At 35.4% G+C, this 19,944-nt stretch overlaps 3 protein-coding genes across 3 annotated transcripts; all 3 read left to right on the top strand.

Moving 5' to 3' along the window:
- Positions 1–1,329: 1,329 nt before the first annotated feature.
- Positions 1,330–5,834, top strand: LOC122015281 (long chain base biosynthesis protein 2d-like). Its single transcript, XM_042572087.1, has 12 exons — positions 1,330–1,855; positions 1,943–2,008; positions 2,172–2,260; positions 2,563–2,708; positions 2,819–2,943; positions 3,037–3,130; positions 3,218–3,384; positions 3,681–3,842; positions 4,037–4,163; positions 4,243–4,409; positions 4,557–4,664; positions 5,567–5,834. Exons 1-12 carry the CDS (start codon positions 1,664–1,666, stop codon positions 5,642–5,644), a joined length of 1,521 nt encoding a protein of 506 aa, XP_042428021.1. The 5' UTR covers positions 1,330–1,663; the 3' UTR covers positions 5,645–5,834.
- Positions 5,835–6,701: 867 nt separating this feature from the next.
- On the top strand, positions 6,702–11,938 carry LOC122015282 (chloroplastic import inner membrane translocase subunit TIM22-2-like). Its single transcript, XM_042572088.1, has 5 exons — positions 6,702–6,984; positions 9,384–9,448; positions 9,658–9,730; positions 9,821–9,874; positions 11,444–11,938. Exons 1-5 carry the CDS (start codon positions 6,813–6,815, stop codon positions 11,689–11,691), a joined length of 612 nt encoding a protein of 203 aa, XP_042428022.1. The 5' UTR covers positions 6,702–6,812; the 3' UTR covers positions 11,692–11,938.
- Positions 11,939–14,481: 2,543 nt separating this feature from the next.
- LOC122016176 (60S ribosomal protein L39-like) lies at positions 14,482–15,147 on the top strand. Its single transcript, XM_042573401.1, has 3 exons — positions 14,482–14,605; positions 14,683–14,786; positions 14,875–15,147. Exons 1-3 carry the CDS (start codon positions 14,603–14,605, stop codon positions 14,921–14,923), a joined length of 156 nt encoding a protein of 51 aa, XP_042429335.1. The 5' UTR covers positions 14,482–14,602; the 3' UTR covers positions 14,924–15,147.
- Positions 15,148–19,944: the final 4,797 nt, after the last annotated feature.

Genomic DNA, 19,944 nt, shown 5'->3' with positions numbered 1-19,944 from the left:
GCGTACTAGTTATTGACAGTCATTTAAAAGAGCTATATAATATATAGACAAGTCAGGATTCGTTTTGGAAGCTTAGAAGCCTAATAATTTTCTAATTTTTGTTACCACCAACTAAAGCATCTTTTACTAATTATACTACTCCCAACTGATGGAAGCTAAATGTCTCGTCTTTCTATAAGAAAGGCAACAAAATTACCCACTTTACAGAAGTCAAAGCCCGTGATTCCAAGGTACCACCTATTTATACATGGTCTGACGTCAAGTCAACTTCTGCTAAGTAATTCCTGAAACCATATTTAATCGTCATTAACGTTACTCATTAAGATTCTGAAAGAATACAGCTCATAAAGTAAAGAAGGATTTAAGGTTTTCAAGCTATTTATAGTGTGGAAATCCATAAATCAAGTTCCTTGTTCATGCATCTTACTTCATGTCTGACCTACTTAGTAGCCATGCTTTTTGTTGTTTTCCTTTTAATTTTAAGGAAGGTTTACCCATCAATTAGTACTTTTTTTGCCTCAAAGAAAGAATTTAGAAATTAAATTACTATAACATAAAAATTACAAAATAAACATACAGTTTAAATATTGTGATAGTGGTTAGTCTATTATTAGAGTTTCAATAGTTTGTGCCCAATCACAGGTATTGTGTTTTTAGGTGATGTTGAAGCATGAGTGCTGAGGATCCATGCAAATAGAACATTTTTTTCTAATTACTAATCATTTTGATAGAAGATCTGAATGTTTGGATGGACGAGAGAGCATGTTGAAGTACAGTGTGCTTCACAGTCAAGAGTTTTGCTGAGTGTATGCTATGATTACTTAGACTCTATCTATCGTCCATACCGTGTTGGATAGCAACACTCCTAGTGTGCATCAAAAAGTTAAGAAATAGATGGACTTGATCGAATGCACCTATGTCGGAGACTCATGCTACCTGAGTAACATACAGTGTATGTGCCATGTGTTCCTTCTTGTAGTTATAAGAGGAAAAGTGTTGAGATCCTTTTAGGACTCATCGAAAAGTGCATCTTACTCCCAAATGGATAGTCATTCTGGGATGAAATGAAATTTTCTCTCAAGTTATTGTCTGTTGGTATTAATTAAACCATCAAACAACTATCTTAGATTTTGTTGGAAGGCAAATGTCATCACATTCCATAAACTAAACCATCTTTTGCTAAGTAAGCTCGAACTAATGGTAGCCAAACCTCTCCTCTTTCCACAAGAAACTCGTGTTTGCACTTATCTATCCCCACAAGAACTGAACCCAACTTTTGCAAGATATCCTGAAACACTAATTTAAACATCTTTAATGCAACCAGCCACAACCAGGGACCAAATTACAAACATCTTAATCAGCAAGATTGAAGGATGCTACCATAACATAATGAATTTAGGGCATAAAAGACAATAAAAAAGAACTGTTGTTTAGGGATCAGGAATCAAGATACCACCTGCCTCACTTAATTCCTCCTGGCCCCGCACTCAATTCAGTGGCGTGCAGTCTCTCTCACCACAATGCCAACCAGGAAATGAAGCAGCATTAAGCAGCGGTGCCGCTAAGAGGGGCATTAAAAAAACAGCAGGATCCTCCAGTTCGTATCCCCTTTCCTCCCCTCGTTTTTTTCTCGCAGACATTTCGTCGAACAGGTAGCGGGCGAATGGCCCCGCGCCTCCCGCTGCCGCCCATTCCGCCCCTCGCGGTACCGCGGGAGGTCCGACGGGCGGTGCGGCTGACGCTCCTGACGGCACTCACGACGCTGTTCGGCTACGGTCTCTTCCTCTTCTTCGGCTTCCTCAGGGACCTCTTCCGCCGGCTCCTGCTCGATCGCGCAGAGCCCGACGAGCTCATGGTTTCGCTTTCCTCCTTTCTTCTCTTGCCTCCCTTCTCCCGTCGCCTGCGTTCCGGAACTAACCGGTCCACATTTGATCCGTCGCAGGGCTACGCTCCGATTTGCCCGGCGTTCGAGGATTTCTACACCCGCCGAATATATCGCCGCATCCAGGTCCGTCTGCATCCTCTAACGGGTCCGATTAGGGTCCGCACCCGAATAAATATATTTTAATTAGTCGCCATGAATTTTTAATTTTAATACAAGTTTTCGATCTAATTATTGGACTTTTTAAAAAGTCCAATAATAATAAAAATTCTCAAAAGTGACATGGCAGGACTGCTTCGGGCGACCAATAGCTAGTGCACCAGATGCTTGGATCGATGTGGTGGAGCGCAGTTCAAATGACAATAACAAAACGCTGCAGTATGTTTCTTAATTTACACTATCCTTTCTAAATATTGCATTTTTATGAAACAAAAATATAAATTAAAATATTTTTTTATATAATCCTAACTATTACGACTGAATTTTAATATCTTGAAGTTAAATTATAGAATTGGGAGAAATAAGTTCAATTATAAGGCGAGTAATATAAAATTAAGTTCAATAAGAATTTTAATTAATAAGTTTGAATAAATTCGATAATAAAATTATGTTTCACATATATTAGTATACGTTATAATTGATTAATTAATTCGTTAATTTGTTGTGTTTGGGTGATGAAGCCGGACCTCCAACAAATCCAGATGCCTCAACTTGGGATCGTACAACTACCTTGGCTTTGCAGCTGGAGATGAATTCTGCACTCCTCACGTTCTCCACTCCCTCAAGAAATACGCACCTAGTTCTTGCAGTGCTCGAGCTGATGGAGGTGCGAATTTTTCTTTGTTTATAGAAAAACAAAGACAAGAGAGAGTTTATAACGCAATCAGATCATTGCAACTCTGTTTGTTTTGTGGATTTGATTGCCAAATATATCAGGGACGACTCAGTTGCATATTGAGCTCGAGGATTTAATTGCAAGATTCGTGGGTAAACCAGCAGCCATCACCTTCGCCATGGGATACGTTACCAACTCTTTCATAATTCCCACTCTAATTGGAGAGGTCTGTGCGATCACCATCCCTTTTTTTTGTCAATGCAATTTATTGTTACTTCTTCTTCTTCTTTTTTAATATATTCAGTTGATTTGGTTTTAGGGAGGTTTGATCATCAGTGACTCATTCAACCACAATTCCATTGTCAGTGGTTCTCGAGCTTCCGGAGCCACAGTCCAGGTCTTCCAGCACAACAGTGAGCATGAGATGTTTGCTGAAATGCTTGTTAGATTATATTCTACTTCATGAGAATTATTTCTGTGAAAAAATAATTAATTACTAGGCCCATCACACTTGGAAGCGGTGCTGAGGGAGCAGGTTGTGAAGGGCCAACCTGGCACTGGTCACAAGCCATGGAGGAAGATCATGGTCATTGTTGAGGGGGTTTACAGCATGGAAGGGGAGTTCTGCAAGCTCCCTGAGATAGTGGCCATCTGCAAAAAGTACAAGGTTGAGGAATTTTTTGGTAATTTATCCAAAAATGTTTTTGGTTTACAAAATTTTTTCAGGAGCCAATCCATCTATTATACTTTTCGCTGTTAACTGTTTACTGTGTATTAGTGCATTGCTGATACTCGCTAGTGTGTCTAATTGTATAATGCGAGAACTAGGTAATTCTTTAAAAAAAACTATAAGCTTTACCCAGTAAGTTGCATTTTTCTTGATAAAAAAATATATTAGAGCAAAGGAGAAGTGAAAGTGAAAGTTTAAGTGTTGGCAAACTGAGATGATAATTTGTGATTCAGGCATACATATACTTGGATGAGGCTCATAGCATCGGGGCAGTTGGTAAGTCGGGCAGAGGTGTCTGTGAATTGCTCGGGGTGGATCCTGCTGATGTTGATATCATGATGGGAACTTTCACCAAGTCATTTGGATCCTGTGGAGGATATATTGCAGCTTCAGAGGTCGATCTAAATTCATCTGCATTTTTTTATAGACTCTTATATATATATATATTCCCCTATTATTATGGAACATAACTTCATAGGACATACAGCCTGAAGTCTAATAGAACATTATTAACATTCTCCAATTTTCTTTGCAACTAATTACCAATATGTGCTTATACTCATACTAATTAAATCTTAAACCTTACCAGGAAATCATCCAATACCTGAAATATGCCTGTCCTGCACATATCTATGCAACTTCGATGTCGCCACCTGCTGTTCAACAAGTGATATCTGCAATCAAGGTTGTTCTAGGAGAAGACCGATCAAATAGAGGTGAGCATAACATTGGCACCTTTAATCCTACAAATATGATCATGAATCCTACTCGAACTTTATTGTTTGCTTAATCCAGGAGCGAAAAAACTTGCAAAAATTCGAGAAAACAGCAACTTTTTCAGATCGGAATTGAAGAAAATGGGGTTTGTGGTTCTTGGTGACAATGACTCCCCAGTTATGGCCATAATGCTTTATAATTTGGCTAAGCTCCCTGCATTTTCACGGGCATGTTTGAGGCAAAATGTAAGTGATGTTGAGCTTGTGTTTGGTTGCTAGAGCTTTGCAAATTTGGTGAAAGGATTGATCAGTTGATGATTCAATTACATAAACTTCTGATATTAAGGAAGGACTGATCTTAACTTGTCTGTTTACAAATGTCAATGTCAATAGGTTGCTGTCGTTATCACTGCATATCCAGCAACTCCAGTACTACTTGCCAGGGCAAGAATCTGCATATCTGCTTCCCATAGCAAAGAAGACTTGATAACAGGCTTGAAGGTACTTTTCATTTACTAAGGGGTATTTGATTCATAGGATGATAGATTCTCAAGAGATTTTACACAAGGTAACATGACAGATGGAATGAGAACTTGACATTTTGATCACACATTAAACCATAGAAAATTGAGACTGACATTTTGGTTCAACAAATGCATTCATTTGACAGAATATCTTTTAAATTCCAATTTTATCACTTATCATTGATCAACTTAAGTTAGTAGTTTTACTATTTTTCAGTTTTGTCAACGATTAATGTCACATCATACCAGTATAATTTTAGTATAATATAACATAACATAATGTATTATTGTCTGACTGATTATAATAATACATAAAACAGTAGATTTTATGTTATCATATGTTACTAATATAATGAAATAGATGTTGTATTCAATATAATACGAAACAGATGATATCTTTGCCAATCAAAGTCTGAAGTTTGAGGGAATGTTAAAAATGATCAATTTTGGTGGAATCACACTCCAAAAATGTGGAACCGCCACATTAACAGCCCCCCACGCGACGGTCCCATCAGGAGCACAGGTGTTAAGTATATGACAGGATGAACACATGCAATGCATTTCTTGGGATTTGAACCCTACCCACTATAGGCAAACTACTATGCATTTATCATATTGTATGTGAATGTGATTCTCATGGGCATATAAGATGTCGTAGAATGTTAGAATAAAAAATTAACCTAACCAAACAAAGAAGTTCGACATTACTAGAGCATTCATAAGAATGTTTGTATATTTCATGACCCAAATAAATGTCCCTACAGTTTCAAGTTTCTACCATGGCACAATCTAAGAAAATAGGATAAAATATTTCTTTGAAAAAGAAAAACCAATCTCATGGTGTGTGAACTAGAGTTGAGATTGATATGGCATTTTCAGGTCATTGGTGAAGTTGGTGGGCTTGTAGGGGCGAAGTGCCTACCTGCCGAGCCAGAGAAGGCCAAGAAGCTGGACTGAGGAGATCTAAGAGGATACAACTATACAATCACAAGAAATGCTGCAAGAAAAATCTTTAACTTTTGCGCATTGGCAATTTGTTTGATTCGTTGAACCCTTTTCCACTTCAGAACTGTATTTTGTTCCTAGTTTTATATGATTCATGTGTACAGTTTCTGTGAATAAACATTCCATTGATTCCTAGAAGTAATTCAAGTGATTGAATAAGTTATTGCTCAAGAAAAAGTTGTGATAGGAGAAGAGTTGATTAGTTCAAGTGTATCTTTTTCGATGAGGCATTTTTTCTTTCCCTTCGAAGTGTTTTTTCTTTATGTGCAAAGGTGGGGGAGTAGTCCATCTTTGATGTTCCTTCTCTCGATGTGGAGACCGATACCGGTTAGGCACTCTCAACTCCTTGTCCACTTCTGTTGTAGCTTCGAATTGTTACTCTTTGGTCAGTGGCAAGTTCGAGATGTTGCCTTCCCTAGTAGGTTCTTGAAGCCTTTCAAGCTTGTCCCACATGGATGTTCACTTTGTTAAAAGATGACAGATTTATTATAATAGGGTAGAGATAAATTTTTGATGGACATGTGCGTTCGAAAAAAAAACTCCTCCCACTCCTAATCGCTTGACGATCGGTTATGATTTATCTTCTTTCATATAATTTAAGGATCAAGCTTATCCCACAAGGCATTGTACGGTGATAAGAAATAAGGATGATTCGGATGATTCATATGCAACGAAAGTTCAAATCTCAGATTGAATATTTTCTTTGAAGTTTGAATCATTGGTGACATTGAAGTATTATGTTAGAATCCATCTGTATTTTATAGATTTATCTAATGGATACTTAGATTAAAAGAAAATTGAAGCTTGAATTTTGGGAAAAATCAATAAAATTATTTTCTAAATTGAAATTCAAAAATATTTTGTTAAAGATAGAATAAAGTTTAAATTGTTTTTTAAAAAACGAATATGAACCCATTCTGTTATTCATTAATTCGTTTCTTCGGACAGAATTAAATCAAACCAAAGCCCAATATTGGTGCCGGTTCGTCAGGCTTGCAATTTACCCAGCCCATTCGTCCGAACCCTAAGAAGCGAAAGGCCAATAAGCGCCCCTTTCCGCACGTAGTCGCAGCCTCGCAGGGACCGGCGGGAGGAGCAGTGAGCGAGAGAGAGCGACAGAATGGCGAGCACGACGGTGGCCTCTTCTCCGAATCCCGAGGGCGAACCGGACGCCGAGGAGCCGATCAAGAACACTGAACCTTTCGGTGCTACGTCCGGCCCCGTCGTTTGCGTCGTGAGGTTCGCTGGAGACTCGCTCGCTGGAGGTTTCATGGGATCCATCTTCGGTTATGGTAGGGTTTCCCTGTTACCTCTTATTCCGTCTATGGTTTTTTATTTTCTAATGATCTTTACGATGAGCTTGAAATCTTGATGGATCGTTGACTGTTGTGTTTGGTTCCTTGTTCCTTCTGCCTTGTTGTTTTGAAACGGAAGATTTGTTTTAATGATATTTCTTAAAAAAAAGAAGAAGAAATTATTCACGCGCATTTCCCAAAGTGGCTCGATAAAGGATGCTTGTTGTTCGCATATAATTTCTGAAAGGTTCAACAAGTAGTGAGCATTGTTTGTGGATATTGTTTGCTTGCAGTAGAAGAGAGTGTGTGCCGCTTGAAATGCACCGGGTGTATTTGTTGGAATAGTTGGTTTGGCTATCTGGTGCCTTCCCGCCCTCCAATTCTGTTAGACGTTTTCAGTAGTAGTGCATTAAAACTTCACGTTACATAATCTCCTAATTATGTAAAGACTGACTAATGATTCCATTCGAAATCCCTCAGTGCGTTTTCACTGGCAGGCTACCTTTTTTCAGACTGAAAAATTTAACCATCACTGTTATATGTTAGCATACTTTATCTAATGCGTATATACTGTTGCCTATTCCAAGTTATATTACCTTAATAAATTGGAATATTTCCACTTCCCATCTCCGGATCTTTTATTCTAACTAATTCCTTCCATAGCCTTTTATCCTTTGAAATCTACCTGGTAGGAGTGACTGAGAGTGGAAATACAAGCAAACAGTTCACATTTCTCTCCTCCTTTCTTTTCTACACTGCCTGGACGGATAGTTATTCCCTAATAGACATATATTAAAGGACTCCTTTTGCCTTCCCAAAGATTCTTTTTTTTTTCCCTGGGAAGTTATGGGCAGGAGTAAAGTTTTATTTTGACAATTGTGTATGTGAATACTTGATCATTCCATGAACGTGGGCCTTGTTTTTCCTAGGTTGGACTAGGCTGCACCTTGTGGAATTTAATCTGCATAAATTGATAATGAGCCTTGCTTTTACTTTTCAATTATAAGAGCTAGGAGCAGATAAACAAACTAGGTAGTTTTATTTGTTTGAGGAGGTGTTTGTTCTGATCATTAAGGAACAAAAATAACAGACGGCAGTAAAGAAAAAAGAAGAATAGGGAGGAGAATTAGAAGAGAGAGAGAGAGAGAAGAACAATAGAAATATGAGTAAAGATGGAAAGAGAAAGATCTCTGATTAATTTGTTTTCTTTCCTTCATCGATGGAAAGTTACACAGAGATACTGAGGTTGTCAAATTGAGGTTTGTATCATCAATTTTTTAGCGAATCTTTAAATTGTGAATTGTAAGAGAATTCATATCAATTTCTCCATAATATCTCTAAAATTTAGGGTAAATCATTCACTTTATTAAATTTAGATACACACTACATCAGCTGCCCTAAAATTTATATCATCTTTTTTTTATTATTATTATTTTCTCTCTTTTCCATTTTTTATTGTTTTTTTTTCTTCTTATGTAATATCTACTTTTGAAGGGGAGCCTTGGCGCAATGGTAAAGTTGTTGCCATGTGACCAAAAGGTCACGGGTTCGAATCCTGGAAACAGCCTCTTGAAAAAAGCAGGGTAAGACTGCGTACAATGAATCCTTCCCCGGGACCCCGCATGGCGGGAGCTTCGTGCACCGTGCTGCCCTTAATATCTACTTTTCTTTGCTCAATCTATTCTCTTTATTTTTTCTCTCTCCCAAATTAAATGATATTTTGATGTTTAAGTAATGTATTTCATTCCCTAAATTTAGAGAAGTACTATTCATAAAATCTAAATTTAGAGAACGGATAGGGTAGCTGATCTGTGTGCAGGAATGCTGATGTGGATACTCTATAAATCATGAATTGTAAAGTTCAAATAAAAAATTCTTAATATTTTTAAAAATAACTCTTGAACTCTGTTTACAGTTTATTTATCTAGACTTATTATAATAAAAATAAAATAATTGTAAAATAAATGATTTCTAACAACTTGGTCCATGACGAGACAACTCTCTTACAACAAAATTTAAAAATCAAATTAAAATTATAAATGCCTATCATTTTTTTGTTAATGTGGATTGTCTATGACGTCAAAGATGTGGAGCCTCTCAGAAATCATGCTTGTTCTCAAGCAGAATATTGGCAAAGCCTTGAAGATCTTTGAGGTGAAGATTGGCTTTGCCATTTTAGGCTGGAGTGTTATAGGCAATGATCAAATGTGTTGTGATAGGAAGATCGGGAGTTTGATTGAAAAAAAGAGGAATAACTACTTTTGTTGAAGTCCTTTTTCTTGTAATACATCCTTTAAAAGAATCACAGTAATAGCACCTGTTCCAAATATTTTGATTTCTGCTAAACATCTATTTTTTGCAGTTTCATAAGAAAATGTTTTTGGATACTTTTGCAGGCAAAGGTCTGGTGAGTAAAAAGGGTTTAGTTGGTTCTTTTGCTGATGCTGGTGCTTCTGCCAAGGTTATCTATGAATTACTGTCATTTCTTGTAATTGATTTTGTCTGCAGTTCTTTATTTTAATAGTTGGAAAATGTTTGTAGTATCCATGATGTTCATATCATACGGGTTACCCTCTTGTTTACTAGTTTTAGTTTGCCAAAACGAAGTTAGCTTTGGAGCATCTTGTCATTTCTGACCTTTTATTGTCTTTCTTGTTTTCTTTTTATTAGACTTTTGCAATTTTGTCTGGCGTACATAGTTTGGTTAGTTGCTTATTGAAGAGATTGCGGGGAAAAGATGATGGTATCCTATCTTTTGCCTATTCAGACATTTGTGTTCATAAATATACTTTGTCCAGTAGCTCAATAGTATATCCACAATTGCTTTTTGCAGTCATCAATGCAGGTGTAGCTGGGTGTTGCACTGGCCTTGCCTTAAGCTTTCCAGGTATTTGTGCGAAGTATTTCTCAATTTTCATATTATGTCTTTTATGGACTTTATAATAGATACTGAAACCAATTTACTTCTTTAACTTGTTTCCATGAATTGATATGGGTGTTAAAGCTTTGTGAGTTTTTCATCAATTCTATTGAATCCTGCATATATTGGTCGTTCAAATGCTATTTTAACTGAATGAACGGTTAATCTATTTGAGTACATCACCATCATTTCATTGTTGCTTGTTAGGTGCATACTGTATTGGATATATCACCGCTAGGGATGTAAACGAGCCGAACAGTATTAGGCTCGAGCTCGGCTCGTTTAAGTTATATTCGGGCTCGAGCTCGAATCGAGCTTTTATCATAAGGCTCGAGCTCGGCTCGTTTTAGAATTATCAAGCTCGCGAATAGTTCGAGCTCGGCTCGTTATTAGTTCGATTATCAAAGTTAACGAGCTTAATTCATTAAGCGAGCTCAAGCTCGTTTTCGGACTCGTATAGAGCTCGTTTTTGGCTCGTTTTTTGGCTCATTTTAAAGCTCATTTTAAGGCTCGTTTTAGAGCTCGCGAGCCTATAATCGAACATGTTCGTTAGCTCACGAGCCGAATATCTTTAAGCTCGAGCTCGGCTCGATAAAACTGTCGAGTTCAAAATCGAGCTCGAGCTCGGCTCGATAAGATAAACGAACGAACTCGAATGAGCTTTTTACCGAATCGAGCTCCGAATAGCTCGCGAACCGTTTGGTTCATTTACATCCCTAACCACCGCCAATAAATTGTCTAGTCTTTGAAATAACTTCCAGAACTTGTGGAACACCTAAAATTTAGCATAAGTGGTACCTTAAAAATTAGGTTTGGAAACCATCCTTGATTTATATCTTATATTTTGCATGTTTACTGTTGTTTCAATTAAAGAGATTGTTTGTCTTAAAAAGTTGATTTCATGCCATTTCCACTGTCGATATTAAAGGATATTGAACATTGTGGACCATGATAAACATATTCGAAGATATTGAACATTGTGGACCATGATAAACATATCCAAAGCATTATGGGCAAATGAAATAGCTCCTGGTGGGAGATGTAAAGTGCAAATTGACTTGGAAAAAAGGTTGGATGACCTTCTTGCTGTTGGAGATAAAACACATTTTAATTGGTAATTCGATCATTGACTGCCAGATAAATAGATTTGTTTGTAGAGCTGGAAGATTTGGTTCTACATTCGATCTCTTGCTTTGCAGAACTTTTGATCTCAAATTGCAACTCAGCATATTTCATGTAAAAATACATCTCCATTACTAGACGTCATAGGCTCTGGTGGTAGCTCTAACTCTGCCGACATTGTTAGTTAGACCAAGTTTGTTGAGTTAATGTGCTGTACTCTTCACCTCCAGAACTCTTTCATAAACAACCAAACTTCTCGGATGGATTTTGGTTACACAGCAACAGTTCTTACACACCCGCGTCTTTCTTTTACACAGCAACAGTTCTTACACACCCACGTTTTCTTTCTTTCTTTCTTTCTTTCTTTTGTTCCTGAACAAGAAGATTCCAATTGATTTGATGCTTTTATTGCAGGCGCACCACAGGCTTTGGTGCAGAGCTGTCTCACCTTTGGAGCATTCTCATTCATTATGGAAGGGCTTAACAAGCAGCATACTGCAATGGCACAATCTCTCTCTTCTGGTAACGAGGGTGAAAACACCGTGAAGAATCCGATGAATGTTCTTCCTCCCTTCACTCTTCCTCTCCCGCCCAATGTCATGGTGGGTTTTTCTACCTTCTGTAAGTCCTTGCCCAAGCCGGGCAGTCACGGTACATGGTGAATAATGCGAAATGGTCAGAACATCCAACAGGTACATGGTAAATGTGACTCTATCTTTTTTTGTTTTTTTTGTTTTTTGTTTTTGTGCTCATTAAGACTTCAAAGCATGTAAATGGAAATCAATGTTGAGTAGAGTCACAGAGGGGTGATTTAATCAACATTTTATTTACTGATTCTGTTGCCAACTTTGCTGATACATGACATCTGTATGCTGTGATCACTGACCCAAATAAATTTTTATTTTTTTAGTTTTCATGAATATTTTTTTTGAAAAAATTATTTGTTTTAAAAACATCTGCTATTCCAAAAAAAATATATTTTTACAAATTATTGCTAATCAATATCGAATATAATATTCTTTGTACGCACTTTACTTGAAAAGGCATGGAACTGAGAGCGATGGTTAAGGTGTTTTTATTAATTTTTTAAATGATTTATATTTTTATTAATAGAATAAATTTCAAATAGAATGTAAGATAGGAATAATTGTTTGACCAAATAATATTTTGATAGAGATTAGGGAAATAAAATGTTGAATAACTTGTAAAATTATTTATTATGTTATTAAAAATAATAAAAAAATAGTTTATCAATGAAGGTAGATTTTCTTTTATAAAATATGGAAAAATTTATGAGGTAGATAATTTTAAAAAATAGATGTGTTAGCATAGTATATATTGAATTAATTAAGGATATTTATGAGAATATAACAGCAAGAATGAAGATTTTAGGTGGATTAATTAAAGTATTTCTAATAAAGATGATTACATCAATGATTAATTGTAAGTCTCCATTTTTTTATATTAATCATGAACAAATTTATTGGACACATTCAAAATATAGTACGTGATATATGTTATTTTTGAATGATATTATTTTGATAAATAAAACATATGAAGAAGTAAATGCTAAACTAAAATTTTGACAGAAAATACTAGAAGTGAAAGATTTAGGTTTAATAAATAAAAATAGAATATATGAAATTTAACTTTAACAATATTAGACGTAATGAGATAATTGTTAAGATAGTAGATGACAAATTGTCTGGAACTGATATGTTTATGTATTTAAGATCATTTTTGTAAAAAGACGGAGGAATTGAGATAGTTGTTTTACATAGAATACAAAGTATAATAGTTGAAATGAAGGATGACGTCAAATGTTTAATGTGATCATAAAATACCTCTAAATTTTAACATAAAGTTCTATAAAACAACGGCTAAGCCTAACTATATTTTAGATGTTAAATGTTAAGTTATGACTCGAACACATAAGTATAAATTAAGAATTGTAGAGATGAGAATGTTAAGGTAAATGTGTGAACATAACGAGAATAACTAGAATAAGAAATAAACATTAAAGAGAAAGTCGAAGTTCATCTATTAAGGAAAATCTCCGAGAGACATATTTAAGATGGTACGAACATGTACTTAGATGACCAATAAATATTCCGGTTAGGCCATGTGAAGCTATGAAAAATATGTACATCAAGTGAGTAAGAGGAAAAAAACTTGACTAACAACGATAAAACAAGATATAATTTATTTAAATATAGATGATGATATATTAAGAGATAAAGTTAATGACATAGAATGATCAAAATAATGTAAGTTGTTCTTTCAAAATAAATTTTATATATATATATATATATTCGGAGTACATAGTGTAATTGATTATTTATTTATTTATTATTTATTTTTTTTAGTTTTTGGTTATCCCACTCAAATTTTGTTTAGGATTTGGGTTATAGTATTAAGTAAAAAAAATCAAATTGAAAAAAAATTTAGGTGCACACTAGATGTGCGGCGTCATGTGAGCATATCAAAACTCTTTCTCTGTATATAATTTGATACTCTACATACCCTTATATAAGCACCAGCATACATGGTTAATTTGACATAGTCCAAACTTATTATTATTATTTTTATCTCTTAGCTCTATGTAACACTTTTCTCTCTCGTTCATGCATGCACTTATTTTCTCTTTTTTGCATGTAAAATGGTGATGGTTGTATAAACCAGCACCAGCGCTGGTCTTTAAAAACCACCACTAATAGTGTTAGTGATGATCTCAGTTGGTGTTGGTTTTAATTTAAAAGAAAAGAGAGAAAAATTATTGCATGTAAATAAAAGAATGATTAAAAAAATTAAATTTTGATTATGTCAGATTATTCACGTCGGATTTTACTCAATGTCGCACAAGAAGCGTTGGCAGCATTACCAAATTTTAAAAACTATTTTTTAATAATGTATTTTTTGAAAAAACAGTTATGCCTTTAATATTCCTGCAAATCGTATTTATAAATTGCTATGAGAACTTTGCTGATGAGATTAAATTTAGAAAATATTTATTTTTTATTTGGTAATTCAAATATCTCACTTTTATTATCGGATTAATCGCTAATTAATCTTGTTCATGAAAATATTTTATCTTACTCGCTACTCGCTACTCGCTACTCGAATAAATCAATAAAGCATAGATGAACTAATATCATAAAATTTTTAAATTCTCCCGATATAATATATTCAAGATAAGATTAGGGAGCTCGTTCCATCTCTTACCTTCGCAACAAAACCTCGCTATTATTTTTTATAATTCATGCATGTAAACTGGAAAGATAATCAATATTTGTGAAAATTGATCCATTTTTTTCATAAACATTCATTCAGAAAGATGATTATATAAATAGTTCTTATAATTTATCACACACACTTGAGGAAATATGACGCAATGATTAATCAAATATCACCCGTGGACTTAATTAATGGGCCGAAGTAGCAAAAATAATCAGGGCAGTCTTTAAAGGACCAGACGTTCCCAAATTCTTCCATATAATCGCATCGGGTCATTTCTTCGGTTTAGGGTTTGCGCCGCGGGCTTGGAGGACAGAGAGTTGGGAGGATTCCGCGAAGATGGTATGCAATTCCCCCCTCCTTTTAATTTCATGGATGTACATGCTTGGTTTGTATCGTTTACCTTTTTGATATTTCAGCCGTCACATAAGACGTTCAAGATTAAGCAGAAGCTAGCTAAGAAGATGCGCCAGAACCGCCCGATCCCCCACTGGATCCGCTTGAGGACTGACAACACCATCAGGTTCCTCGTTTTCCGTCACTTCTCGTTATTTTGATTGTCTTAACTTCCAGTTCTTCATAATCTTCCTGTTTTTTTACATCATTAATAGGTATAACGCCAAGCGCAGGCACTGGCGTCGCACAAAGCTAGGGTTTTAGAAGATGGTTGACTTTCTTCGATGCCGTACTTATTTGATCTAGACTATATTTCCGTTATGGTTGATGGGCTGTTGTTGTTCGGCATTGATCAATATGGACAATTTGTGGAGGACTTCATCTATTGGAATGATCTTTGGAGCTTCTTTGGTGAATGTTTCGATAGTTACGATCTCTATTTGTCATGTTATTAATTTGAAATTGCAACGGGCGGTCTAGTGGTTCAACCAACATCTCAATTTTGTGATTTTGTCATTTCAATGGAGGAGAAAAATGTCTTGCAGTGCGTGGTAGTTGAATATTGAACTGTGAATATTTGGGAGATTGTAGGGTGCTTAGAATTGTTTCGTTTAGAATCATCGGTTCAGTTAGGAATAGATGATTCAAAATTACTGACTTGACGGTTCAAAATCGTTGATTCAACAGTTCTTGAGATCAACCCTTAACTGTTCAGGGCTATTATAGTTCAAGATTTCTAGACGGTTTATCATAGTTTAAAATTATTATATTAAAAAAATAAAAGTATAAATTCATAAAAAAGATTTTCACTCGTTTATGTTGTATATGTTGGTGCAATCTTAGGTCAAGGTTGACCTGGTTGACCCGACTCGAGGTGACTTGACTCGAGTTGTATTTTGATGTTTGACTTGGGAAGATTGTCGGTGGAACCTTAGGTCAAGGTTGACCTAGTTGAGTTGCATGTTGATGTTTGACACTCGTGAGAGAGTTCTATTCTTGATGTTTGACAAGAATAGGTGTTTGGGAGATTGTAGGTGCAACCTTAGGTCAAGGTTGACCTGGTTGACTTGATTCGCGAGAAGTCCAAGTGTGGAGACTTGGCACGGAGAAGTCCAAGCAGGGAGCTTGGCACAAGGGAAAGACCTAACTGGGATGTTAGGCAGGTAGAAAGTCCTGGTGAGTGAAACCAGGCAGTGGGAAAGTCCTAACTGGGATGTTAGGCAGTGTGGAAAAGTCCTGGTGAGTGAAGTCAGGCAGTGGGAAAGTCCTAACTGGGATGTTAGGCAGTGTGGAAAAGTCCTGATGAAGGTGAAAGGGAAAGTCCTAACTGGATGTTAGTTGGAAAGTCCTGAGTGAAGCGTGAGAAAGTCCTAACTGGATGTTAAGAGATGGAAAAGTCCCGTGAGTGAAGCCAGCGGGGAAAGTCCTAACCTGGATGTTAGGTAGTTGGAAAGTCCCAGTGAGTGAAGCAGAGAAAGTCCTAACGGGATGTTAGGCAGTGTGGAAAGTCCCGGTGAGTGTCAGGGAAGGAAAATCCAGATAGATCAAGGACGACGGACATCCGTGTCGAGGAAAGTCCAAGTAGGTCAAAGGATTGACCGGACATGGCGAGGAATTCTAGCAGTCAAGGGAGTGACCAGATGCTAGGGATGAAGTACCAATAGGTCAAGGTTGACCGGATATTGGTTCGAAGGTTTGGGACTTGGCTTGGGCAAAATTGCTCGGATCGGCCTCGCAGACCGATCTGATACGTTGTGTATCCGATAGGTCCGTGACCGATCGGATAACAAATGTAAGGTCAGGCTTACCGACGGCGGGATGATCAAGATACGTTGATCGGCCAGGACCGATCGATTCTGCACAGAGAGTTGGGCAACTCTCGTGAAGTTTTCCGACGGCCTGGGACCGACAGAAAGCCAGCACCGATCAGGCTCGATCGGTTCAGTTCTAGCCGCAGAGCAACGCCAGTTCTCCGCTTCTTCTTCGCAGTATAAAAGAGGGCTGGACTTGGTGAAAATCTCTCCTTCGCCTACTTCTTCTTCCTTCCGAAGTTCTCTCTCTCAAGCTTCGCTTCTTCTTCCGCCGAGCTTTGTTGAGCTCGTTGGTGCTAAAGCTTCGTGCGAGCTTCTGTTGCGGGTTTTCTAGCTAGGCTTGATCCGAGAAGTTGCCGCTTCACTGTGACTTCAAGAAGGCAAGCAAGTGTTGTTTACATTTCTGTTCTTGTTTTCTTGTTCCTATTTGTACTCCTATTGCTGTTGTAAAAATTGTGGTGAGGTTTCTCCACCCACAAGGAGTATCTATTAGCCGGGTTTCCGGGGACTCATCCACCGACGGATTGGTAGGCTTCGTCCACCTTACGGACACGCCGAGGAGTAGGAGTTCATCTCCGAACCTCGTTATATGGTTTGTCTTTCTTCTCCTGTTTTCTTTCTACGTTGTATTTCCGCTGCACTAACCTAATCGTAGGAAGAAACGCGAAAGATTGGGGTCGGCTATTCACACCCCCCTCTCTAGCCGTACGAAGGATCCTAACAGTATACGTATCTCGGAAATATAGAGGAATTAAAATTCACATAATTCTTTTATCTTTTACCCCTTTATCTTATAAATTGACGTTATTTTTTCATTTTCTATTCCTGTAGTATTTATTCATTTGGTATTAAATTTTTCAACTTCGTCATCTGAAGGTTGTATTCTTTGTTTTTTTTTATTCGGCTCTGGTTCAATCGTCGATTAATATTTGAGCTTGAACGTTTATTTCACGATAATTAGTAATATTGGATAAGTTAATTTTTTTTTTTGTCAATGAGAATACTTTGAGTTTTTGATGACCATCACTTATCAAACTTTGCTTTGAGCTTCATTAAAATTAAAAAAACCATAAAATAATTCTCGTATCATTCTTTTAATAAAGTTTTTTTTAAGTTTTAAAAATATTAGTTTGTATTTATATTTTATACTATATTTTTTTTTATAAATATAGTATAAATAATTTCTAATATTATATATAATATTATTATTTAGGGTTTAAAGTACATGTAACTAAATAAATGTTAAGAATATGGAAAAAATATTTTTCCTATTTTATTTTTTATTACTAATATACAAGGAAATAAAACTTCCTTATTACTATTTTCATTTAAAACTAATATTATAAAAAAAAAATCTAAAACCAAATGAAAAATAAGATAATAAAAATTTCGGTTGTATAATTAAATATTTTTAAAATATAATAATTTAGTGAAGATTAATATATATATTAGTATTATTAATATTTTATGAAAAAATAAATATAATAATTTTTGACATTGAATGAATCTGGCAACAAATAATATGTTAAATTAGAATTTTTTTTTAAGTTTCATTCTATTATTTTTACAAAATTTTCTCTATTATTTTATTATGGAGGAATGCAACCCTAAATAAGAAATAATCTAATTGATTTAATATTACTTTCTAAAACAAAATGAATATGGAAAAATAAACCACAAATAATAAAATACTAGCGATAATAGAACTAGCATTTTAAAATTATATTGAAAATATTTTATAAATTAACTCATATTTTTTTAAAATTTAACATAATAATTGTAAGATGTTGTGAGCATCATATGATTCATCAAAAACTCTAATAATTTTTTTCGAATATTCCAAAAGTTATCGATCAAATAATAAGTACTCACATATGAATATATTTGTACCACTCCAAATATCATAACATAAAAAAACTTTATTCATTAATTTACTAAATTCTTCAATAAATTTTTTCCTTATTTTTTTAATGTTTTAATTATACAAGTAAGCGTAATTTTAGTAATACTTTTAATAGATTAAGAGTTTCTTTATAAAAATTTTCATAAGTGAATAAAAGATATTATACGGAAACAAATTAAAGATGTTCTACTGAAATAAATCTAGCAAATAATTTTAAAATTTATTATCAAAATATAAAAAAAAACAAAATCAATACTTTCACTAGTAGGAAATCTAAATAATTGTGATTGAGAACAGTTAATTTCATATTCCATCAAGTACTTCATTTCTACATGTAGTTTCAATAACTCATAATCGTCGCTGATTTAAAATTCATAGGAAGCACTGCAGTCATTACATTTTGCATGTAATTCTTTCAATGAAAGAGTGATATTTTCAAAATGTTTAAAAAAATAGAAAATTTTAAAAAAGAAACTTTCTAAACCCTAGAAGTAATTGTATTGGTAGTACTGGTGTTTCAAGTGTTGGAAGTTGCTCGATCTTTTCATCAGTGGATTGAACGTTGAGCTCATTCGGATTGGATTCACTATGTACTTCCCCCTTCCGAGATTAAGATGATGAACCTCCTCACACTCGGCCTCTTTCCATTATAATCAAAACATGGAATTGGAGTTCAAAGTGTATGGAGATTGCAGAGTTGAAAATGAGAATAAAGAAGATATATATGTGTGGAAACAATGAAATAAGCTTCCTATTTATAGAGGTTGGAGAGGAATAAATATTAAATCATAGCTATCAATAACGATCAAATAATGTCAACTGTCAAAAACAAAAAAACAAAAAACTCCAACGGCCAGAACACCATTGGTTCTAATAGTTGGAACCCGTCGGTTCCAACATTAAAAGAAAGAAACAAAAAATAAAATAAAACTTGAACCGACGGGCTAAATTGGCTATTAACCATTGTTTCGACAATTTTTCTAGGCTGGAATGGTTACAATTTCTGATCCAAAACCAGGTCAATAGATACTTGATTCGTTGACCCAGTTACAAGTCTAGACCAGATCCGATTCAGACACAGCCTATGGTCGGATTTACATCCTAGCTCGGGGCAAGTTATCCCAAGGAAATGAGCGAAGAATAAGAGTGGTTATAGTACAAAGAAAAAATACTGGTTCTAGTATCAAGGTTGACCCAGCTGTTCACACACATCAACTTTGTGATAGAACAGTGTCAGTTTAATTAGGTGACGTTTGGTTTAGAGGTTTGAGAATGAGGGAATGGATTCATTCTCAAACCTTGTATTTGGTTGATGGAAATGAAATCAAGATTTTGGAATGAAACCCAAAAATTTGGGTATAGATGAAACCCACCCCTCTATTGGGTTTTGATGGAATGAGAATAAGAATTAAGTTTTGGACGAAAATACTCTTAGTATATTTGTTCAATTTTTCTTTCATTTCACTCTCTCCCTGTTCTCTCTCATCATACTTCCTCTCTCCTCATTTTATCATCACATTTCCTCTCTCAACATACTTTCTCTCTCCTCATTCTCTCTCATCACACATTCT

Source organism: Zingiber officinale, chromosome 8B, assembly GCF_018446385.1.
Source record: "Zingiber officinale cultivar Zhangliang chromosome 8B, Zo_v1.1, whole genome shotgun sequence".
NCBI lineage: Eukaryota > Viridiplantae > Streptophyta > Magnoliopsida > Zingiberales > Zingiberaceae > Zingiber > Zingiber officinale.
The sequence above is the reverse complement of the archived record's forward strand: the minus strand, read 5'-3'. Positions and strand labels throughout refer to the sequence as shown.